The sequence below is a fragment of the Hordeum vulgare genome, chromosome 4H (assembly GCF_904849725.1).
Source record: "Hordeum vulgare subsp. vulgare chromosome 4H, MorexV3_pseudomolecules_assembly, whole genome shotgun sequence".
Lineage (NCBI taxonomy): Eukaryota > Viridiplantae > Streptophyta > Magnoliopsida > Poales > Poaceae > Hordeum > Hordeum vulgare.
In genome coordinates this window covers 298,327-323,361 of record NC_058521.1, presented here as the reverse complement: position 1 = coordinate 323,361, position 25,035 = coordinate 298,327, and the positions used below count along the sequence as shown (strand labels likewise).

General features: G+C 49.8%; 3 protein-coding genes across 3 annotated transcripts; 1 reads left to right on the top strand and 2 right to left on the bottom strand.

The window, feature by feature from the left end:
• Positions 1-621: 621 nt before the first annotated feature.
• LOC123450661 (ethylene-response factor C3-like) lies at positions 622-1,984 on the top strand. The gene has a single exon (XM_045127803.1). It carries the CDS (start codon positions 689-691, stop codon positions 1,667-1,669), a length of 981 nt encoding a protein of 326 aa, XP_044983738.1. The 5' UTR covers positions 622-688; the 3' UTR covers positions 1,670-1,984.
• Positions 1,985-13,232: 11,248 nt separating this feature from the next.
• Positions 13,233-14,081, bottom strand: LOC123450660 (transcription repressor OFP12-like). The gene has a single exon (XM_045127801.1). The coding sequence runs from the start codon at positions 14,079-14,081 to the stop codon at positions 13,434-13,436; it is 648 nt and encodes a 215-aa protein (XP_044983736.1). The 3' UTR covers positions 13,233-13,433.
• Positions 14,082-19,732: 5,651 nt separating this feature from the next.
• On the bottom strand, positions 19,733-22,813 carry LOC123450659 (receptor-like protein kinase ANXUR1). Its single transcript, XM_045127800.1, has one exon. It carries the CDS (start codon positions 22,678-22,680, stop codon positions 20,005-20,007), a length of 2,676 nt encoding a protein of 891 aa, XP_044983735.1. The 5' UTR covers positions 22,681-22,813; the 3' UTR covers positions 19,733-20,004.
• Between the last annotated feature and the right edge of the window lie 2,222 nt (positions 22,814-25,035).

The following is a 25,035-nucleotide window of genomic DNA, read 5'->3' as shown; positions in this document are numbered from 1 at the left end:
TGCAGCAGCAGTAATAATATGTATGTATGTTGCCGCCGAAAAGAAGATAGTACAAAATGTGATTATTTGTGGAGCCCCGCGGTGGTATGCAGCTTCGTGGATGGAGCGCGTGGACAATCGTCACTGCATACTAAAATTCATCATACTATACTCGGAGAAAGGGGAAAGAAAGAATTCTGCAGGTGGATAAAAACCTTCACCTGCAGGCTGCAGGTGGATCTTCTATGGCTGCACCTTCGAATAACTAAGTATGGGGATGTGGTAAGCGACGACGTATACGTGCACAGAGGATGAGATGTGGGTGACGTCACGCTCCTCTGTCGTATCCAGCCGCCCTACTTCAGCATTTGGAGGGGTCCCTGTCACGTGCGTTACTGCCCTCCGTATGCATATATGTAGATCCACTACTATACAATGCTGGGTCCCATCTAAGCATAAAATACTCTGCATTTGGTGTGGGACCCGCACATGGTCAGCACCGGTGGTGCCCTCCCTCCTCTCCTCCCCTCTCCTCTGTACAATAGAGAGAGAGAGAGAGAGAAGACTAGTCAAATTGAGGTGGTGGTGGTGGTCTCTTATAAAAGCTGAGCTCACCCAGATGCCTTGCTCACACATATTCGTAACAGTCCTTCGGAGCTTCTTCTTCCTCTTCTTTCAAACAAACAGAGGCAGAGCTTCTCCACCGTCCATGGAGCAGCACTTCATCCATTTCGGTGCCACCACAAGCTACAGCACGCCAACGCCTCCCCCTGAAGCTCAAGCTTCACCAACCTTCGCCTCCTCCACCCCAGACTACCACAGCTCCCCGTCGGCCTTCGACATGGGCGACACCGACGACATGCACCTCCTCAACACCCTACTCCTACAGATGGATGCTTCTCACATGCCCAACGCCCATTACTCCTTCGACATGGACATGGACATGGACATGGAGCCATCCTCCTCTTCCACCAGCAGCTCCTCATCCTCCTACTCCTACTCCTACTCCTCCTCCGACCAGCAGCAGGGCATGCCAACCACCACGGAGCAGAGCCCCAGCAAGCGTCGTGCCTCCTCCACGCAACCACACCCGGCGGCCACCAAGGGCCTCATCGGCGTGCGGAAGCGGCCGTGGGGCAAGTTCGCCGCGGAGATCAGGGACTCCACCCGCAAGGGCGCCCGCGTCTGGCTCGGCACCTTCAACACCCCCGAGGCGGCCGCCATGGCATACGACCAGGCCGCCTTCTCCGTGCGGGGCGCCGCCGCCATCCTCAACTACCCCGTCGACCGCGTCCAGGAGTCGCTGCGCACCCTCGCGCTCCGTCCAGACACGGCCGGAGGGTCCCCCGTGCTGGCCCTCAAGCGCCGCCACTCCATCCGCAAGCGATCCCCCAACAAGGCCAAGAAGACCACCGCCGGTGCTACCATCCTCGCTCCCACCAACACCAAGATGATCACGACGAACGACGTCGACCAGGCGGCAGCCGCGTCGACGGCGGGCTCTGGCGTGGTGGAGCTTGAGGACCTGGGCGCCGACTACCTGGAGGAGCTGCTCCGGGTGTCCGACGAGCCGTCGGCGTCATCTACCATGGTGATGACAGGGTACGATCACCAACACCATCACCATGTCTATGTGGACGACCAATCGGCGCTCACCAACATGGCGCCGATGCTATTCCCTCATTGCTAGCTAGCTACCTAGCTCCATCCATCCATCCATCATCCCTCCTCTGCTTTGAGTTGAATTGCAAATAGTGCCCACCCAGATCAACCGATCGCTCCATCAGTCGTAGCAGTTTTCCTTCCTTCCTTTCCAGCAGCAGCCTTTTTTCTTTTTCTTTTTCTTGTTGCTGTTGGTTGCCAAGTTGCATGCCCCGGCACCGGCAATCAGTCAGGCGGCAAACGGCCAACGGACAACGGCTTTGTATGCATGTATGTATGTATGCCTCTCTCTTTCCAACGTACGTAGCGTACATCAGAAAAAGATACTAGTTATAGAAGAAAATATACCATACGCAAATGGCTTTCCATACAATTATTTTGTCATGCAGTTCCAATTTTGCTCAACATGTGTGACAGTGTGAATGTACCTATCTACCTATCATTCTTGGGGCGCAGGCGCAGTTGCACGTACCTGTGGCTTGCATGTGGCCACCACGCACGCCGCAATTATCACTACTATTTCTCGCTAAGCTGCTGCAAGGGTTGTACTTGTGTGAGTAGCCATCCATGATCCATCTGTCTATTCACCAGCTTGAGATTCCTTTTTTCACCACTACTAATAATAGCTAAAAAGGAAAGAAAAGAAAAGAAAACGCTTCACATCCATCTACAAAGACGATCCTCGAGAGTTGAGTTCTAATGGCTTGTTGGAGTTTTTTTTTTTCCACTGCCGTCGGCGGCCCAACCTCCTCGTCGTGTTTTCATGTTGCTGACCATAGTCGAGAGTTTAATTTGCTACACCTACGAAATAATGGTTTATGTTTTTTTTTCTTCGAAAAGAGGGTGTTCCTCGGCCTTTGCATGTTGAGTAGCCATCCATCTATCCATTCAGCTTGAGGTTCCCTTTTTAGCACTACTAATAGCTAAAAAGGCAAGAAAGAAAAAAAAAAGAGGCTCCATATCCATCCGCAAAGATGATCCTCGAGAGATGAGTTTTGCTGCCTTGAGAGTTTTTCTTCCACCTCTTCTTCGTGTTTCCATGTTGTTGACCATGTCCGGGAGCTTTGCCACACCTACGGACTAAACCTACAGAATTATGAGCTTATGTGGCAACATCTAATTGGAAAAAGGAAGGAGACGCAATAAAAATCAGGGACAAATTAATGATGATTGACCCGCAAAAATAATTTATAATGAGGATTCACTTTTGTACATCCCATCCATAGGTTTAGGATTTTCGCCATGCCCGATGCTTCCTCCACCTCTTAAGATCTTTTCATTTTTCTCGCTAAATGAAAAAGTTTGTTCTCACTGGATTTCTCTCCACGCTCTCTTTGTCATGCTTCCATGTTGCTGACCATGATCGAGAGCTTTGTACACCTACGAAATTCCGGGCTTATGTGGCAATATCTAATTGTTGGAAGGTTTGTAGCTCACTTTTATCTATCCAAATCGTTAGGCTTACAACTTTTGCCATGACTGGTGCTTCTTCCTCGTCTTAGGATCCTTGCACTTCCTGGCTAAACGAAAAAAGTTGTTCTTGTGGGATTTTGCTCCCCGCTCTCTTCTCACCCTAGGTCTTTCGAAATTGGGAACAAATATCCAACTAATAATGATTTGCTTCTTTTTTCTTAAATTCCCGCTTCGATCGTCCTTCTGGAAGCTTTTTACGACACTTGCTTGTTCTAGACCCCATTAAAAAGCGATCTGGCTAGGCTTTTGATTTGCCTAGACTGTTTCTCAAAACAAAATGGAAGTGAAAACGACATTAAATTGTGGGGGTAAAATTGTTTTGCTTTGATTTAATTGTCTTCGTGGAGGCTTCTTCTGCACTTCCTCAAGCTTCCACTTCCTCGATAGAGGTCGTCGGTCCCTCTTGGGGATGTCGTCGATGGGTGTGGTGGTCCCTTGGGCACCATGTTGTGTCTTCCATGCTTATTCTAGGTGGTGCTTTTGAGGTGTTTAGTTGTGCATGAGTGTGTGTTTTTAGCGTTATTTGGCTTGCTTTGTCATGTTTGGGCTCTTGAGGATTACCACAAAAACTTGTGTCGTGTTGGCTGTGCGGCTTTACTAATATAAAGCAAGGTCAAAGCCCGGGTCAATCAAGAAGATAGTATATGAACGTTCATCTCTCTCCGTCTCTGTTATTGCAACCAAACGTCCGAAAAGAGCAGGAAGGCGTTGGATGCTTCGCACCTCGTGGTGAATCTGTTCCGATCTTCCTAGTTTGCGCGCGCGTTAGGGGAAAGTTGTTCTGGTCGGCTTTTGGCTCTCCGCTCTTTTCTCCCCCTAGCTTTCAGAAAATGATGTTAAAACATCCAAGTGACAGTAATTTATTTTTTCTTTAAAAGAAGATAAATGTGTTTGCTTTGGTCTTCCTTGTAGAACCTTTTTGTGCACTTCCTTAATCGAGGTTTCATCAAAATTTTATCCAGCTGGCCTTTGCAAAAGTATTAAAAACATGGAGTTATGATGCGGGATCAAAATTGTTGGGTTTGAGCTGATGTTGGTCGATCGAGGAAGGTTATTTCACACTTGGTGAAGCTTCTTGTGCACTTCCTTGATCAAGACTCCATCAAAAATTTATTCAGGTGGGCTTTGCGTAGACGTTATATCTGGAAAAAAAAATGGCACTATAATGTGGGGGAGCAAAATTGTTAGGTTTGATCCGATGTTGGTGTATCGATGGATCTAGAGGAAGGTTCTTACACACTTGGTGGATGGATCCCACCAAGAAGATATTACTAGAATATTTGTCCCAGAAAAGGCGGGTCTCTGTTATTGTAACTCCAGAGGAGTGGAGTTGTTTATGGCATCAATCGAATGGATGATAATGATATTGACTAATCCACAGTCGGAGTAGAATATCGTAAATTACTGGCATGGGATGCATGAAGATTTGTGGTTTGACGGATTCGCGTCAGCGTGGCGGGGCGCCGCTTACAAAAACAAATGGAGTTATAATGCAGCATCTGTGCACTGCAGCACTATTGCCACAGCACTGTTGCATTACCAAGGAAGCCGCCCGTTCCCTCGCGTCCCCCTTGGGCGACTGGGTTCCGCTGCTGCCGTCACTCACTCCTCCATCCCCACCCTCCCCTCGTCGCCATCGGAGACGGCCGTCGGTTTGCCAACGCGGGCATCGGTGAAGGTGACAGCGAGGATCTCGTCGCTCCGTTCCCTATCGAAGGCATGTGGCGTCTAAGATCGACGGTGCTCGCAAGTGCATGCTCGGCCGTGAGTGTGTGTGTGAAGATGGGGGGGCGTAGGATGCGTCTCGATGTGGCGCAGAGTCCCTTTGCGTCAGATGTGGAGTGTGTTTGCACAGAGTCCCTCTCCCCTGTCCCCTCAACCTCGCCTTGCCTATGGTCGCGACTCGGTCACGTGTTCTGTCTCTGGTGACATTTGGTGTAGCAGCTTGGGGTCCGGGGGAAACCCTGGACCGACCCGGTGGCGACGTCGTCCAAGGGCGCCGCATTCCTCAATAGCGGCGTTGCCGAGGATCCCCAACACTCCACCCCAGCCCCTGCCCGGGTGATAATCCTCAATCCACTTGGATTTGGCGACGGTGGCGCCGTATGCACCTCCCTGAGGGCGTCGTCAGTGGGCAGGTGCTCGGATGGAAGGATTTGCAGGTGAGGGATGTGTTTTGCTTGTGTCTCATGCTTGTGCATCTGTGTTGTGGGCTGTAGGCACTCGCATCGCTTCCGGCTGGGTCTCTCCAGTGGGCGTTGGTCTCACTCAGATCCGGTGTTACGGCATCTCGATCCTGATGGAAGGGGATAGGGTTCCCCTTCCCGACGGCGGTGGCACGACCCACATTGGAGACACCCGAGCTTCACTACGGTGGTGCTTTGCTTTCCTTGCCTTTTGCACCAGTACGGTTTATGTTGCCTCCTCTTTGGCGTTCGATTCCTGAAGCTCTCCGTCTCCAACTAGTTGGGTGGGAATCGTGACGGCGCTGCGAGCATGAAATTTCTCAATTCGAGATGGTCGACCTAGGTTCATCTGTCGTTGCGAGGGGCACACTTTTCTTGAGCTTGGGGGAGCTTCTTGGAATCCCACGGTTCAGCGCCTACGAGCCATGGTGAGGAGAAGGGATCCTCTTCGGTGACAGAGAAGGAAGATTGTGCTATCCCCTCGCCCCATAGGTGTTTCTAGCATAAGGTTCATTTTGATGATGGTAATGTTCTGCTTTTTCGTCCTTTATTCTGACAAAACGAACATGATATGTGTGTTACTGGGTCATGAAGTTTGTCCGTTTTACCTTAGACGAACATGACCGTATTGGAAAGGGTCGTGTGTTGGAGTTGGCCTCGTACCAGCAACTAGTTCTTTAATAATAATCTCAAGATTGCAGCAAACAGTTTACGAATTCCGATGCGCCACCGACCAACCGATCGAGCCTAAACGCTGCTTTGCTGTCGGTTGGTTTTGATTTTTGATTTCGTTTCATCATGTGAAGAAAGATGCACATGATGGATCTCTATTTGTCTATGTGCATGTGCATGTGTATGTGTTGACCACGTCTCGATCGGCTAACTGTTTCTAGTCTCGCATGGATGATTCTCAGGTGAGTGGCGGCGCGACCAAGCATGACACGCGGGCTTGGCTCTCTGATGCGACACGACACGTGGCCGCATAGGTGGCTGCCGAGAAAGCGGCAAATACTGTATGTCCCAACCAACCCACACCACACCGGTACCTCATGCATGCATCATGCCACGGTGGCTCATGCATGCTTGAGTTAGACCGTCGCTTCGCCTGCATGAATGAATTTGAGCTATCTAGATGGATGGGCAGCAATGCTATATCGACAAAACTTTACACGATAATACGGGATGGACTGAGTGTCAAACAGTGATTGGACTAAGGGGTAGGTTTGGGCCCCACTCACCTGAAATCAGGAGGGTCTGTTTTAATTAAATGAAAGCAGCCCGTAATTAATCCATAAACGTCCGTATGTGTAGTATTTTTGGATGGATGGGGTATATCACTGAGCATCTTTCGTAAGCCTATCAAACGTATATGAATGGACTGAAATTAACAGTCGATGAACAATCATCAGTTGATGAAAAGTGTCAGGTTATCACATTCTCATTCACACAACGAGAATTGATCCAGCAATTAATAGAAAAGCTTGGCGTCATTCGCCCATACTATGATTGATTTAAGTCGGTCGGGGTACGACCACCTTCACCTTCCCTTCGGAATGGTTGTACGTGGGATCCTCACATCGTCGTTCCTACTTTTGGTTCCTATTCAAGGGTTGCTGATTAGTCGGGGCAACCCTTGTATAGGGACTGAATGAATGGTCTGATTGAATTGAAACCTTTTTACCTTATAATGAGCCCTCCCTTCCTAACTCTCACGCACGGGAGGTGGATCCGGCGTCTCGGCCGCGCGGGCGGCGGGATCCGGTGGTCGCTGGCGTCCGGCGACGACTTTTGCAATGGCCGGTGCGCACGATCTAGCGCCTCCCCTCTTCCCTGTTCGGCGTGCGGGACAGCCTGGTCGGGCCGCGCTTCCTTGAATTGCCGGTTTTGTACAGGAGGTGCTGCTAGTGGTGGGGATCTAGTTCGGGCGAAATCCCTGATCTGCCATGGCCGGCCGCGTCGATGGCGACGCCTGAGGGCGCCGTTCCCTTCCTTGAAGGCGTCGGTATGGACTGATCCCCTCACTTCCCCTTCCCCTAGGTCTTCCGGGCGAAAGCCTTAACTTTGTTGGGCGGCGGTGGCGCTCACGGCGCTGTTCCCTTCTTGAAGGCGCCGCTTTGGAACCTTGGGGCTGGGTGGCGCTTGTGGGTGGTGGGCGACGGCAGTGGTGCGGCCGTATCCTAGCATGGATCTCAGTCCGTTGCTTGGAGATGGACTCACGTAGGTGAAGGTCGTCGTTTGGCGTCATGATGGCGTCGATGACGGAGGCACCTGCCAAGGCTGGTACCTCAATTTGATCTGAAGATGGACTAGTGGAAGATGGCGGCGACGACACATGTGAGTGCGTCGGACCGGTTTGTATCCCGGAGCCGGTATGTTGCTCGGTCAGGGTCTCCGGCTTTAGATGTTAGGCTTAGGTGAGAGGTCTGGGTATTTGGTCCAGCTTGCACCCCTTCATCATATGGATAGGAGTAGCGGCAGATGTTGCCAAGATGGTGGATTCAGGCATATTGTTGTACTACTTTATAAGATCCTCGAGAATAATCAATAAAATGGCCGCATGCATCTCCCAGATGCAGAGGCCGGGGGTCATCCTCCTTTTCTAAAAAAAAAAAGACCTTACAATGACCATACGAACGTTGCGGACATTTAAAGAGAAAAAAGGAAATCGGGTTGTAGATGCTCTAACTCGAGATGGAATCAAGCCACTCCCATCCAAATCAATCATACCTCATTAACTTTACCTAGCTACACCCCTTGTGGTTGTGTTGTACATGACGTTCCGATCCATCAATCTCAAGACCCGCCGACTTGAATCTTCTCGAATTAGAAACTTGTTGCAGTGAAAAAATAAAATGATATCGGAGGTTTCTTCATAATAGATGCACTCCCCCCCCCCCCCCCCACCCACCCACCCACCACACACACACACACAAAAGGAAAACTCTCCCGGCACTTTATGCATGGACTCTTAGTGTCTTGAATTAAATCATCAGTGTCTTTTGATCTTTGTATATATGGATTTTTTGAAAAATAAAAAACATAAAAAAAGACAATGAACATTGAATTAATACGTTTGTGCAGAAAGAAACTGCTATAAAAATATTTAAAAGTGATATTATTATAGTGTTAAACAATCAAAAATATAGATATGCTTAAGATGTATAGATATCTATGTATTCAACTTGCTTCTTTTTCAGCCCAAATAGCTAAAGAGGAAAGGAAAATAACTCGACGGCCCTCGAGACCCCTCTTTTCTTTTCTGATTGGCCTTTGCTCCCGTAGCCCTTCCGAAAATGGCATTGAAATGTTGAAGTAATTGTAGTTTATCTAAAGAAAATATTGTCTGCTTTGATAGTCCTTTTTGGATGTCACTTGCCCAATCAATTAAAAAGTATAAATTTGGCTGGGCTTTCGCTTTGCACAGACTTTTTGTCCAAAGAAAAAGAAAGTGAAAAATGGCATTATGATGGTGGTTGTGGGAGCTTTGATTTGATCGTGGTTGTGGAAGCTTCCTAGGCACTTCCTGGATGGGATTACAAACTAGGTACTAGTGCTTAATATATTTGTAGCCCTGCCCCAGAGCGACCGATCTCTCGCTGTCTACGATTGATTACCTGTAACCTGGAAGCTGGAGTTGTTTATGTATTTGTGGCGTCAACCAATCGATATTTGTTGACATGCATGATATAGTACAGTATAATATGGGCACGCGCGCACGCTTCAAACAATGGCAATGGAGAAAGATGCAGCATTTTGATCTTGACGGGGTCGCGTAACTGGTCACTACTATAGCTAATCTCATAATTACCAGATAAAATATACGACCGTTTGCGTGCTTCCTTGATTCATTCCATCCCATGCCAATAGCCAGGTTTAGGTTCAGGTCGATACATCTCGCTATATATGTTGACCATGCATGCCCGCCTTTTTAATCCACGTCCCGGCTGTTTGGTCCACATAGTATTATCTTTTTCTTTTTCTTTTGTTTTTAAAAAAAGAATGATGACCCTCATCGTCCGATCCGAGAAGAGTCCATGTAATAGTGATCTTGTTCCCTTATTTCATTTCTATCAATCTCGCTACCTCAGTTACATGCACGCCACCTCCCGAGTTGGTTGCAAATAATATGTGCTCCCTCAATCTCATAATAGAAGATGTTTTTGTAAGCTAGCATAGCTTGTATAAATGTCTTATATTATATCTAAACGTGCGACATGCTTTTTATCAAGACGCACTAATTAATTAACTAGATGGATGTGTGAATGTGGACCTAGTTGGGGATCTATCTACATCTCGATCTTGTTCTCTCTCTACAACTAGAATAGTAAGTAACAAATATAAAACTGTTTTCGTTGATTTGATCGTCCATTTTCCTGCTTGGCCAACCTCTCTCTGTCACTCACTCTACCTGGATTTATTTATAGTTTTGGCATTCATCGTACAGTAATGAGATTGACCATTGCATAATTGTTGACATGCCTATCACTTTCAGGAACATACATACAATAAAATAGTTGCACGCACGGGCTCGTGTAATTAGCTGGCTTGAATTTTGGCGCCGCACTCACACTGGTCCGGCACTCACACTCGACAGCATTTTCCCACCTCATCTGGCCCCTCATGTTCTTCCTGTGTTCAAGAAAGTCGCCGTCTAGCAGGTAGAGTACAAAAAAATGTGACCCAATCTGATCCCTTATTTTGTTTTCATATGTTTGGGTAATTCATGAATTCTCATATACAATATACATATAGGCACAACATGAGGGCTCCGAGACGCGCGTCGTCAGTTTGTCATGTACTAGGACATTACCGACCTCAAACCACCTTTTCTTTTCTTTTCTTTTTTATCTCTTCATCGCATTAATCATATGCATGTGAGGAGACAATTTGGAGAAAAAAGTGAAGAACATGGTTGCACGCATGATAAATGAGGGTTTGAAACGGGCACGTCCAAACACTGACATCCCTAAACGTTTGAGGGGCCAAATTTACAACAGTGCAAGCATTACATGCATTCAGCTAATGAACCTCCCATTGCCTCTTTCCTTTGAATTCAGACATACCTTCAAATTAAGTCCGGATTATTTATATTTAGCTAACTACACTACATATGTTTTGTGCTTGCTCGCTCGTATGTTTGTTCTCTTCCTGGGTCCATCACATCTAGTTTGCAATTGGTGTTAGCAACAACTACATTAGGAGCTCATTCCATCCATAAGTTAACAAAGTCATAAAACTGAAATTAGAGTAATAGAAATTATAAAACTATCAAAACGATGATAAACAAGTTACAACACCTACCATATCGACACCAATCATCACTTGAGAAAATTCAAAAAAATAAAACATCATGTCTTGATTCTTCTGCCTAGACCGAGGCCATCTGGTCCCCGTTCCATGAAGAAGCGATACTGCTTAAAGTACTACTCCATGTGTTTTTTTTAACCTATATTTATATTGTTTCATGTTTGCTCACATATTAGTTTGTAATAAGTCAGCGACAATTGATATGGATCGGAGGGAGTATAACGGACTATTCCTTCCACATGTATTTGTTGGCAGTCATGGATGCGCATATGATATTTCGAGTGTAGTGTTGATGGATGCAGTGCAAGTTGAAGTTTTGAAGTTGATGCGTGGTACCGGTCCAATTTCATTCCATTCCATCTGCTCTCGCCAATAATTATTTCCTTCCGTTATGGATGCAAATTAATATTACAACACTACGTCTCGACGATTTTGGTCTATATATCTTGGCGTACGTACACGTACACCACTGTCGATTTCGGTATGTCGCAACACGAGGCAAGACTACGGGCACAAGACAATCATATTCTGCTCTGATTTTTAGAGAAATAACTGACTTTTTCCCCCTTAGATGTTGGACGGAGTATATGCATGAAGCTCTCCCACTTGCACGAATTAATGTACTAGTACTATGGCTTTGAACACCGACTGAGAAACTTTCTATTACCTGCAGTCCAAGTCGTACATAGTTTGTGATCAAATCAAACTAACTATACTCCTACATATATATATAGTCAAGGGAGGTGTTATTCCATCCATCGTTTTTTTCTTCATCTAATAATACTAGAGTCTATAAGTATATAGGAGGAGTTGCACACTCCAAGTGGCAAGGGTGATATAGCGGCAGCTCAGGCAACGGGTTCATGCATTTGTCAACCCTACTATTCTACGTCAAATGAATCATTAGACCGAAATGACGGACGGACGGACGGAAGGATTCAAAATCCAAAACAGATCACTGCCAGGTCAAATTCATAGCTAGATGTCTGTCTTGCCTTCTTGGTCAAATTAATAATAATACAAGGAAGAGAAGCAAGTTCATTTGTTTCTCATGCATGCTGACACAGGTCGACGCATGCGTAACAATCACCGACAACGCCTATCTATCATACCAGTAGACAACATTAATAATTAATTAACTCAGTAAAGCCGCGCGATGACTAATATGTCAATCATCTGTGTATTTGGCTTTACACAGAGATCCGTGTGAATTTGTCTTTCATTTTCTTGTTTAACTAATTAAATAGTGTAGGACTTACCAATGACATTTTCAATTTTCATCCATAGCAAACCTGTTTATATATGTTTTTGTTCTTTGTTGCATGTTTTTGTCGTTTTACTTATTCCGCACGAACCTACAGTTTTTGGCGGGCTCGCCATCAACGAGTTGAGACCTAGGGTATATATCTGGCTTTGCCATGGTGGACCTTGAGTCCAGCACGGTGGATGACTTAGTTCAACTAGGGTGAGGGCTAGTACAACCTTTGCATCTAGCGATGACTACCAACATTGAAGATACGCCACCCGCGTTGTTGTGGCTCTCGTCGTGCACGACTCTAGCATTTTCCATAAATAACAATCAATGAACTTTGGTTGGGTGGGTTGGCAATTGTGAAAATTTTGATGGCAGTTTCAGTTGTCGTGAAGATTGCAACAATTTCTAAGAAAAAACAGAACTGCAGTGGAGTTGCCATGCCTGCTAACTAAAATTGCCATCAAAATTGCTGGCAAGTGCCATCCCTTTCAGCGAACTTTCATTGACTATTACCACAAAATAGGCTCTCACCCCGCTTTACGATTCAGAAGTACATGACCAACCAATACAAGGTCGGGAGATGGTCCTCTTACAAAATAGATCCCAAGATAACACATGATTGTTTGATTATTAGTACGACACACCCTAGAGCACCAAAGCTTCATAACGACATCCTCTTGATGGGAAACAACGCTAGATGTCACCGAGTCCTAAACGGACAAGGGTCTTCTTCCAGAACCATAGCGTCCTCAAGAGGACACATCCTAGAACACCAAAGCTTCATAACGACATCCTCTAGATGGAAAGCAATGCTAGATGTCACCAAGTCCTAAACGAACAAGGGTCTTCTTCGAGAACCATAGCGTCCTCAAGAGGAAAAACGGTGTTAGGTGCCGCCGAGTCACTGACGGACAAGTGTCTTCATTCGAAACCCTGACATCCTCAAGAAAATAGCATCACCCACGGGTGTCTCCGCCATCGACGAAAAGCGCGGAGATTTTACTTGGCAGCTCACTTGTGCCACCACGAGGTTCCAAGGACAGTCGTGATGAGTACAAGCCTCCATATCCATATCCAGATGTGTGTGTTGCCATTGCCAGCAACACCCCTCGCCGCCATGAGCATAGCCACCACGTTCGCTGTCCACATTGGGGCCCATAAATAAAGGCATGCACACACGCTTTCTTGCAACCCGGATTTTGTAATTTTGGGTGTTCATCTCATTTCTATCACACCGGACCTTTTTTTTTCAATTTATTGGATTGCTTACTAGGAGTATAGTATGTGTCATGTACTCCAGTTCCATCACACCGGAGTTGAAGAAAGAAAGAACACTGGAGGAGTATATATGTACGGAGTATATTACGTACAAGTTTTTCTTTCATTTTTTACACTAACTGAAAAAACGGTATGCTGTTACACTTAACGACGACCCGGCTTTGCTGCTGCGTCTAGTCTCAGTCTAGACTAACGTACGGTACGTACGATCATCTCCTCTCCCGTCGCATGCATGCATGGCTAACGTACGCCTCTCGCGCTCGTGCCCATCTATCATCTGTCCGTCCGTTTGATTATCTGTCTGCTGTGGCCGTCGACGGTGGAGTTATCCCGGTGCCGTCGCCGTCGCCGTTCCCGTGGGTGGTGGTATTATCGGCGGCGTTGAGGAGGCAGAGGAGCTCTGTGAATGCGCCGAGGATGTCCCTGAGCGTGTCGCTGTCGTTGATGGCGATGTACCACAAGAGGAGGTCGTGCATGCGCGCGCGGTCGGCGCCGCGGCGCGGGTCCAGCCCCAGCGCCTCCGCCATCTCCAGCATCGACTTGAGGAACTCTGCGCGCGGAGCGTCCGTCGACATGATCACGCTCCGCACCGCCGCCTCCGCCTCCGCGCCCTCAACGGTGGTGTGGCAGGGAGCAGCGGCGCCCTCGGGGGAGTCGACGATGGAGTTGGAGCGGCCGGGTGGCGCCAGGCAGAGGCGGCGGGACGCGATGGCCGACGAGAGGCCGCCGACGTCGGCCTGCGCGTCCGCGTCGTCCTCGTCGAGGAAGGCCGGGGAGGAGGTGGAGGCCGAGGAGGGCGGCGAGACCGAGGTGGAGGTGGAGCCGTCGTCGACGTAGGTAAGATTGACGAGCGGCGGGGACTTGGGGGGCCTCCGGCCGCCCCCGACGGCGGGGAAGCAGCCAAACCCCAGCATTGGACGGCGGTCCGTGCTTCTTGGCATTTCTTCTTCCTTCTTCTTTCTCAAATTAGATACGTACTACTAAGAGAGAAGGAGAATGGAATGATGGATGGGATTTGAGGCAGGCAGGCGCGCGGTGTGAGGAAGAAGGAAGGAAAATGCGTGCGCTGTGCCTATAATTAGGCTGCCCATAACCTTATTATCTATCTCTAATCTAAATCTAAATCTAAATCTAAATCTCCCCGCTCCGGCTAACACCAGACAAGATTGCAATGAATATAGGCACCAAATCCCGCCTAATTAGCACCTATTTTTAGCCTGTTTTTGCGCCGTTGGGATCGATGTGCGTTTTATTACCGCTGAGATGAAATGGACAGCTGGGTCTGCTCCACACATTATGGACTCTTTCTCAAATCTGAATTGATGGAATGAGATGAGTGGTCATGCACCCATGCATCAATGCATGAATGAGTCAACTCTCTCTCTCTCTCTCTCTCTCTCTCTCTCTCTCTCTCTCTCTCTCTCTCTCTCTCTCTCTCTCTCTCTCTCTCTCTCTCTCTCTCTCTCTCTCTCTCTCTCTCTCTCTCTCTCTCTCTCTCTCTCTCTAAGTTAGAGAGCGAGAGAGTGGGAGGATATCAAGAGTGATAGGCTAGCAAATCGTTTTTCACATGGCCTGCCTTGTGATTCGACATGCCACTAGTCTCCTTTTCCCCGTTGGAGCCCGACCGGGGAAGCCGGTTCTTGGCATCGGTGGGCTCTGATAGGGAGTTCGACGCCAAGGAGGAAAGCTCGAGGAACGGTTCGATGCATCTTTGATGTTGGTTTTGTGCCTTTCGAAGGAGGCAATCATTGACAGATGTCGTCGTGATGCATCTTTGATGTTGCCCGTGTGCCTTCCGGAGGAGGTCGTCACTAGCAGATGTCGTCACGCTGCATCTTTGGTGTTCCCCGTGTGCCTTTAGGAGGAGGCCATCATTGACAGATGTCGTCGTGATGCATCTTTGATGTTACTCGTGTGCCTTCCGAAGAAGGCCATCATTGGCAGATGTCGTCGCATTGCATCTTCGGTGTTGCCCGTGTGCCTTTAGGAGGAGGCCATCATTGACAGATGTCGTCGCGCTGCATCTTTGATGTTACCCCGTGCCTTCCGGAGGGGGCCATCATTGGCAGATGTCGTCGCGCTGCATCATGACGACATCTGTGTTGTGTTGTGTTGCGGTCCCCATGGCGTAGCCATTTGGCTCTCCCTCTCTGCACCCAGAAAATCTCCTCTTGTTCCAGCAAGTTTTCAATTTTCACAGCCGACTCTTTCATTTTCATCATGTTTTCCATTGAAGACGGTTTTCACGCCAATCGTTCAAACTCCCGTTGGGCCTTCCTGATCCAGGCTCTCGGTCCTTTGAGCACTTTCCTATCCCACGTGTGTAGTTCTTTATGAACAAGGTCCAACTTCCCTTTTGAGTTTGGGCATAGTCCATTATGCATGGCCTTCTTTCATGCACTTCGGACAATGTCCTCTACTTCCTCCTCACTAAGCCATTGTGCTTCAAATTTCCTTTGTCTATTCTGGGAGTACTGTATATTTGCAAGATGTTCTGTATCCAAATAAATAGGTCGGTGATCAAACTTACCTAACTCAAGATTTCGGAGCCCAGCGAAAGGATGCATGTGAGTGCATGTTCCATTACATACTGCTCGGTCTAATCACTCCTTTAGTCCTCCTCTAAACCAGGTAAACTGATCCCCTTCGTAGCCCATATCCTCAAACGAACAGTCCACCAGAGCATCCTGAAAAGCCTTCATCCTTGCTCCCGGTCTAGGGATACCACCATCTTTCTCTGATGACAATAATATCTCGTTAAAATCACCCAATACGATCCAAGGGCCATTGCCTTGGCTATGTAAATCTCGCAGTATGTTGTAGGTCCTCTCTTTTTGGTCCCAGCTAGATTCCCCATAGATCCCAGTTAGACGCCAAAATTTCCCATTATCTTACTCAACATCAACATCAATGAAGTCAGATGTCGTAGTCCGGGAGTAGATCCTCACCTCCTTCTTCCACACTAATATTAGACCTCCACTTCTTCCATTACTAGGAGCCACCAGATTGTGATCCATTTGAAGCTTTTTCATCAAATTGTCTGCCTTGTCAGCATCCAGGTGTGTTTCGGAGAGAAAAAAACACATCTGGGTCGTGCTGCCTCTAAAAGTCCAGAAGCGAGCGCACCGTCGGGCCTCCGAGGAGTCCACGGCAGTTCCAACTTATCGTTTCCATGATTCCCGGTCAGCCTCCATAATAGAGGCCACCGATATTTTATCATCCAAAGACTAAACAATTTCCAAATCATCAACTCTCGGTTTCTTTTTGTTCATTGATTTCTGCGGTGTAACAACCTCCTTACCTCCAGAAATACCATCTGAATTATCATTCACTATGTTATCATCAAATAGATCAACTCTCTCTGCCACCAATCCGGTTCCTGTAGGCAAGGGGATTGGAGGCTCCTTTGGTTTCTGCACCAGGTCTGTAGCATTCCTTTTCCCCATCAGAGTCGAATTTCCATCTATTTTTGCATTGTTATGTTCATTTTGCGCGTTAAAGCGCCAGCTCTTGCTTGGGTCATACACTTCAATCCATGTCCTTTTAGGTGGTTCATCCTTCTCCGAAGTACCATTCCTAACTGGATCATCATCATTAGGCTCATCTCTTCCTTTTCCCCCAGTTCTTCCACCTCTTCTTCCACGGCCCCGACCTCCCAATTCATCAGAGTCATCCAAATTATTGTACCCACGACCAGTACCTCGGCCCCCTCGACCTCCTCCTCTTCCTCGGCGTGTAGCCAAAAGGAAAGGGCCCCACTCAAATTTTGAAGTGTCATGCTCACCAGTCCTGTATTCCTCATACCAGTGTCCCATAATGCCGCATGCATGATAAAATGTAGGAAGCTTCTCAAATTTCATCAAGTAGTGTTCTGTTTCACCTGATTTTGTAAATCTTACCACCTGGGTCAACTTCTTGCACACATCCACTTTAACACACACTCGGATGAACTCACCAACAAAGCCGTTTGACAGTGTCACTTGCACTTCCTGAACCTCACCTATTCTTTTCGCGAGATTCTCAAGAAACTTCTTATTCTTCAGAACACCGTCAGGTAACTTATGGATCTGACACCATGTTTCCAGCCTATCAAGTTTTACTTTCTCCGGATTCGAGAGACCATCATATTCAGCTAGGATTAAAGCGTATCCATTAAAGTCCAAAGGCCCTTGATGCATGGCCTTGTTCCAATCAGCTAGGCAATTGAACTGGATCGAGAACAAATTTGGGTTAATCCTCCTTGACACCACTGATTGAGCAGGGTTCCAAGCAGCCCTCATATCGGCAATAAGGACACTTTGGCTGAAGGTTTTCCCGGATAACAGACGGCCAATGGCCAGCCACTTTGGTTGAATCTCTGTTGCATCCACCTCATCTTCTCAAACGAGGTCATCTACCTCATCATCCTGTAGGGTTAGGCGCACAATCAGGCTGCTTGGATCTTCCTGCTGCGCCTGGGATCCACTCGCCTCTGTCGGATCTGCCATCTCAAGATCTGAAACACTCTAAAGAGTTGAAGACCCCCAGACCCTAGGTCCAACACACCAGCCACGATTAAAGGGGGCGATGGTGGGCAGTGATGGAGAGGATAGGGGAATCAAGGGAACAACTGATAGCCGAACGGGGGAACTCACGACGGGAGCCGCTAGAGGACTAGAGAACCCTGGGTAAACCTAGGGGGAAAAACTCAGGGGGAGATAATTCGCACTGACCATCTCTTAACATCACCAATACAACAAGAAGGATTTACCGACATCAAAGCCTTCAAAAGAGGGACAACGCTAAAGCCCCGCCGTCACCTGATCTAACCAGGGCAGATGATGAGTTTTCATCGTGAAGAACAAGACCGAGCAAATTCGAACAATGCCTCCATTTGCACATTAATTTGTTCTTTAGGAGGATTTTTCACAAGAATCTTATCCACAGAAAAGAAAAAATCATAGAAATGCCCCCCCAGAACTCCTTTAGCAGATATAGGAATATTTTCAGCATCTCTACAGCCCAACTTAATCCTGACTGATTCAGGTCTATTTATAGTAGCTTTATCTATTTCCAGAGTGACCCCAACCAATGAACCCACATATGCAATGTTTTTTCATGCCTTTTATCCAAAGGAATATTACTGATATTAACCCAAGCTATGTTAAGTATGCCTTTAGCTCCCACAGATTCTGACCACTTCCTCAAATTAATCACAGCCCCACAACTTTTCACATGCATGCTCTCAGCAAAACAAGCCTTATCAACATCCCTAGGTGATGGAAATCTCATCACAAAGGTTTTTGGCCCAATCGACCTAGCAGAACATCTCCAGTTTGTGTTAATATATGCATTAAAAAACTCCTCCAACTGTCTACCAGACGCTTGCCCCTCCACCACAGATATGACAATGAACCGATTCCTATAAGTGTTCTGGTTCGGAGTACTGTGATCATGAATATAGAAAAAACCTTTTCCCCTAGCCTGGAATCCACACATCGGAGCCACACATTCCCAAGGAAGCATCGTGTTGCAAACCGATGCCAGGTGACCATGATTCCCACATCTACCACACACAGAACGAGGACAGAATGCAGGCAAATGACCTGGATCCTTGCAGGTAATGCAAACCTCAGCACCACCCACTAGTGGGGCGGTGTTCCTCTTGCCAGGAGTAGGATGACGACGGTCTTGGACTTGGGGTTGCTTCCCGCCTGCTGCTCCAGCAACCATGGTGCTGTCGCCCCACTTCTCAGATCCGCACGGATCTCCTTGCTCCATCACCGCAGCATCCCACCGCGCCTTGTCGGACGACCCATGGCGTGGATCAATGTTGGAGGAGCCGCCTTCGTCGTTGTCGCGCATCCACACCAAGTTGCGGCCCCCGCCGCCACCACCATGTTCGCGGGTACCGCCGCGCCCATATCGGCCGCCACCACGCCCGACTCTCCCTTCCGCCGCCCCATCTCCACGGTTGAACCGATTACCTCCGTCACGTCCCGCCATGGACTGCGGCCGCGGAGGCGAAGCAGCCACCTGAGCGAAGGATCGCTGATCCCCTCCCACTTTTCCTTCCCACCAGGCGAAGGTAGAAGAAACCCTAGGAGCGGAAACCCTAGGAGAGCTCTAGAAGTGGCTGAAGAGGGAATCGAGATCGAGATCGGAAGTGAAAGTGGCAGCGGGTGGTGCGGGGTTGGTGGTGGGGGACGGTATGAGTAGATAAGGCTCTCTCTCCCTGTAGCATCGGGGCCCCCAAGCGGCTCGACCACGGTGTGCGACACAGGTTTGGGTCCGAGCACCCCTGGGTCAAGGGACCGTGGCGGTACATGGCTGCCACGCACGGAGATGAGCACGTGCTCGGTTGTCTCTGCCCGCTCAGACGGTGGCGCCGGCGGCGAGAATCGCCGCGCCAGGAGAGGAGGACGACCGACATCTCCTATTCCCACACAGACGATTGACTGTCGGTGGTCTTGAATATTATCACCTGGTGGTCGCTTTTTAACTGGTTCATCCCATTTTCATTTACATCCATCACACACCCCCGTCCGTTGGCCACACCACACCAGAGTCGAAGAACACTCGAGTTTGTATTACAAGTTTTGTTTTACACTAATTTTGGAACATACATACAGTATAGATAGCACAGCTGGTACGTACAACACAGTCTCCGATGCACCCACCCCGGCCGATCGATCGATGGACGTACGGGCCTTTTTACTTCTGCATGCACGCATGTCTTGTGTCTGCTCGTGGTACGTACAACACATTCGATCTGATCTGTTACACCTTAATTACACGATCGAGACGTCCGTCCATCATCATCATCATCATCAAGTCAAGTGTAGTGAAGTGAAGCTGGATCGAGGCGGCAGGCTAGCTAAGGGATCATCGTCCGGTTGGGTGCGTGAGCTGTGAGAAGACGACGCTGTTGGCGATGTCCTCCTCGTCCATGTCCTCGCTGATGAGCGACAGCGCGGCGGCGTTGGCGGCGAGGCTCTCCTCCATGGACGGCGGTGTGATTGTGAAGCTGCTGCTGTAGTCGTCGACCTCGGGCGGCTTGCCTCCGTTGTCGAATGTGTCCTGCATCTGCAGCGCGAACTCGAGGTTCCAGAGCACGTCGCCCATGGAGGGGCGGTCGACGCCCTGGTCCGACAGGCACTTCTCTGCCGTCTCGGCGAACTTCTTGAGGCAGTCGGGCGCCACCTTCCCTTCCAGCACCGGGTCGATGATCTCCTCCAGCGTGCCCCTGCGCTGGCAGCTGAGCGCGTGGTCCGCCAGGCTGACCTGCTCCCGCGGCAGGCTCGGGTTGAGCGCCGGCCGCGCGCACAGCACCTCGAACAGCACCACCCCGAAGGAGTAGACGTCCGACTTCTCCGTCAGCTTCTGCCGGCGGAAGTACTCCGGGTCCAGGTACCCGAAGCTGCCCTTCACCATGGTGCTGACGTGCGTCTGGTTCTGCACCGTCGGCCCCGTCTTGGAGAGGCCGAAGTCGGAGACCTTGGCCACCCATTTGTCGTCGACGAGGATGTTGGTGGTCTTGACGTCGCGGTGGATGATGGTGTACTTGGCGCCGGTGTGCAGGTAGTGTAGCCCCCGTGCGGCGCCGATGAGGATCTCCAGCCTCTGCCTCCACAACAGCGGCGGCTTGCCGCTCTTGTAGAGGTGCTCCCGCAGCGTGCCGTGCCCCATGTAGTCGTAGACGAGGATCATCTCGCCGTTGTCCTCGCAGCAGCCGATGAGGGACACCAGGTGCTTGTGCCGCAGCTTGGACAGCATCTCGATCTCCGTCTGGAACTCCAGCACCCCTTGCTCCGACGACGGGTTGCTACGCTTGATGGCCACCTTGGTGTCCCCGTCCACCACCCCGCGGTACACCTTCCCGAACCCGCCCACGCCGATCACCAGCGACTCGTCGAACCCCTTGGTCGCCGACTTTATCTCCTGGAGCGAGAAGTGCCGGCACATGGCTGTGATGTTGGGGTTCAGCGTCACCGCGCTCCTGCCGCCCGACGACTTGCTCACGCTCGTCTGCGAGTTCCCTCCGCCGCCGTACACCGGCAGCCACCCGGACGACGAGTGCGACCGGCTGTTGCTCAGCTCCTTCCTCTTCTTGCTCTGGTACGCCACGAAGCACAAGCCCGCCACCAGCCCGAACGCCGCAGCGCCGCCCGCTGCCCCGCCGATCAGCGCGCCCACGTTGCTCGCCCTCTCCCTGAACTCCCCTTCCACGTCATCGGCCTCCGCCTCCGCCTCCGCCAGCATCTTGGAGATGTCCGGGTTCGGGCCGGCCAGGTTGCTGGAGGCGTCGCTCGTCTTGAACACCTCCAGGCCGTTGAGGAAAGCGTTGACGAACTGCGGGGTGGTGGTGAGGTCGGGGCGCAGCGTCACCCACAGGACGCTGTCGGCGCCGGCCGGAGCGGCGGCCGTGAACACGGCGTAGTCCCTGATGACCGGCACCCCTTTCCCGGGGCTGTCAGGGTTCTTCTCCTTGGCCCAGGCGATGATGTCGGCGCTGCCGGTGGTGGTGGCCGTCTTGTTGTTGACCAAGATGCTGAAGACGACCTGGTTGATCTTGTCCTCCATGAGCGAGCAGAAGTGGAGGCGAACGAGGTAGGTGAAGTTGCCGTCCACCTCGAAGGCCCAGGTGAGGTTGTTGACCCTGTTGACGTTGCCGTCGCGGCCCATGTGGCGGCTGGTGTCGTAGACGCTCTGCGGCGCCAGGTACTCGGCGGCGGGGCTGGGGTACTTGATGGGGACCGTGTCGTTGGCCTCGTAGGTGACCCCCGTGGCGGCGCCGTAGATGTAGGGTGTGTCGGGGAACCACTCGCGGGACAGCCCCGAGTCCTTGGTGGCCGGGATGTAGGAGCCGCCGGCGGTGAGCCGGTACATGGTCTGCATGTTGCCGGCGCTGGCGTCCAGGGTCTGGTCGCCCAGGCCCACCAGCTGGGCCGGGTCGGCGAAGATGTTGGGCATGGACAGGATCTCTATGCCGTTGACGAAGGCGTAGGAGGCGTTGTTCATGGCGGTGGGCGTGAACTTGAGCGACAGCGAGCCGGTGGTGGAGGGAGGGAGGGAGAACTCCCGGACGATGTACCCCTGTGTGAGGGCCTTGGCGGTGACGTAGACGCTGAAGTTGCGGAGCAGCGTCACGCCGGTGGAGGTGGTGACGGAGAAGAAGAAGTGGTCGGCGGGGATGTCGTGGTACGACGCCGGGTAGAAGTGGAGGCGCACCCAGTGCCGGTCGGCGTCGGAGACGGGGAACGTGTAGGCGGTCTCCTTGGGGAAGACGCGCGCCGTCATGTAGGGCACGGAGGAGGGGAGCGACGGGTCATTGATGTCGGCGGTGGCCGTGATGGACGACTTGCCACCGTCGGGGAGAAACTTGCTGTCCTTGTCGCTGGTCCACTTGCGGCCGTCCTCGTCCTGCCCTTCCTTGTCCGACCCGCAGTCGACCAGAATGGAGTCCGTCGGCTTGTATATGTCGGCGCCGACCGACACCAACGCCAACGCCACCGCCAAGAGGACGGCGAGCAGGACGCCTCGGCCACGGGCGGCCGCCATGATGGACGATCACTGCACGGCCGGCCGGCAATGGGTGTTGTTAGATTTGATTGATTTAAAAGATGGATGGATGGATGGATGGATGTTGAGGAGGGAGAAGAACAGATGATGCGTTCTCCTCCTGCTCCTGGAGTTCCAGGGAAGTGAAGGGAAGGGGAAAAGAGAAATCGAATGGAAGCTAGCTAGGCCGGCCGGAGGGAAGGATGGAGCAACGACGTACGGGCGTTGAGGACGGACGGACGACGTGCATGCATGCATGCAGATGCAGATGCAGGCAGGAGCGTTTTGGCAGCAACGGCTGCATGCCATGCCATGCCATGTCGTGCGCCTGGTTTCACTTAATTTGGCACTTGCAACCCATGCATCATCTATGGCTCACCGCATGCTTAGGTCCTGTTTTAGACCATACCATGCCATGCAACACAGGATGCCCCTTTTCAACACAACAAAAGTAACACTTTAGTCATATCCAAGTCTGAATTTTAAATTTGGTTGAGTTCATCTCCTGTTCGGTCGTTGATTCTTGCTGAATGTTGGCTCTACTTACGGCATCTCCAACACGCGCGTGCCACGCGCTAGAATTTGGTTTGCGACTCGCGATAGTCAAGTTTGGCGTGGTTGCGCTGGCCGCAGCAACCGCGTTGAAATGCAGTGCGGGCGCGAGCCGGGGCGAACTGAAACATCTTAGTCGTAAAAAACCTTTCCTTTTCAAGTCCTTGCTATCACTCCGGCGCCTTACGTTTGTTGTAATTTGAACACAATAAATTTTACACGTTCACAAAACAAAGACATTAGACATGACATATAATTTAAATCACAAACATCATTCAACCAAGTTTAAAATAAATAGTTCAATTTATTATTACAACTCAAACAAATAGTATCATGAAATACAACAAATAGTTCAACAATACAACATCAAACGCACAAATCATGATGCTCTTTGGCGGCCATTCCAAGCCCATCACTACTCAATGAGATTATTCTTGAGTTAATTATGCGTTGTTGGACGTCGAATGACATGATAGGAGGCAACAAAACGGGCCACCCTTTCAGCCCTCCGCTGCACTCGCACGGGATGTCCCAAGAGCTCATCGTTAGAGTAGTCTACATCTTGGCCACACTCATTCTCGATGATCATGTTGTGCATGATCACACAAGCGTGCATAATGTATCAAAGCATTTTTTGATCCCAAAATCTAGTCAGTCCTCTAACAAATAGCAAGTTGGGTTTGCAAAATCCCAAAAGCTCTCTCTACATCTTTCCTAGCCGCCGCGTGAGCATTGTGGAAATCAATAATTTCTTACCTTCCGGGTTTTTCAACGGCTTCACAAATGTTTGCCACTTTGGATAGATGCCATCCGCAAGATAGTAGCCATAGTTGTATGTATGTCCATTTGCTACAAACTACACCGGTGGCAGTTCATCATTTGCAATCTTACTCATCAGTGGTGACCGGTTGACAATGTTGATGTCATTCAAAGATCCAGGCATTTCAAAAAAAGCATGCCAAATCCAAGTCTCTTGATCGGCCACCGTTTCAAGGATTATAGTGGAACCTTTTTTTGTCTGTGGAATTGGGCAATGCCATGCCTTTGGACAATTCTTCCAACTCCAATGCATGCAATCTATTGAGCCAAGCATACCTGGGAATCCGCGAGCTTTGTTCATCTCCAACAGCCTTGCGACGTCTTCGGCATTGGGAGTTCTCAAGTACTCCGGGCCAAACACTTGCACAATTCCGACTGCGAAGCGCTTGACACACATGATGGCTTGGTTCTCACCCATGGCCAAGTGATCATCAACTAGATCAGTGGGAATACCGTATGCCAACATACGCAAAGCGGTTGTCACCTTCTGAAAGGTGCAATGCCCGAGCTCTCCGGTGGCATTCCTCCTCTGCTGAAAAAACCGGTCATGGCTCACTAGTTTCTCTGCAATGCGCCTGAACAACTCGGTGTTCATCCTAAATCGGCGACGAAAGTACGACTCTGGGTATGTGGGATTCTCCACAAAATAGTGCCTCATCAATCTATTATGGGCATCAATCCTATCCCTCCAAATTTTATGCCGACCCATAATCGAACCACCGTGCTTCGGTTTTTTATTAATGTGCATAGCTAGGATCATTGCAAGATCCTCCTCCTCTTCAATATCAAATTCTTCTCCGGAAGAATCATGTGCCGAACTCATCTAAAATGTTCAAAACTAGGCTCAACAACATGCACCAAAGTTCATGTAAAAATGTGAAGTTGGAAGCAATACATACCTTGCGGGCCTTTTGTCGAACACCTTGCGGGCGCCAAGCGGCACTGGGCGGCCGGACGCTGTTCGTCGGAGGACTGCCGCGCGCG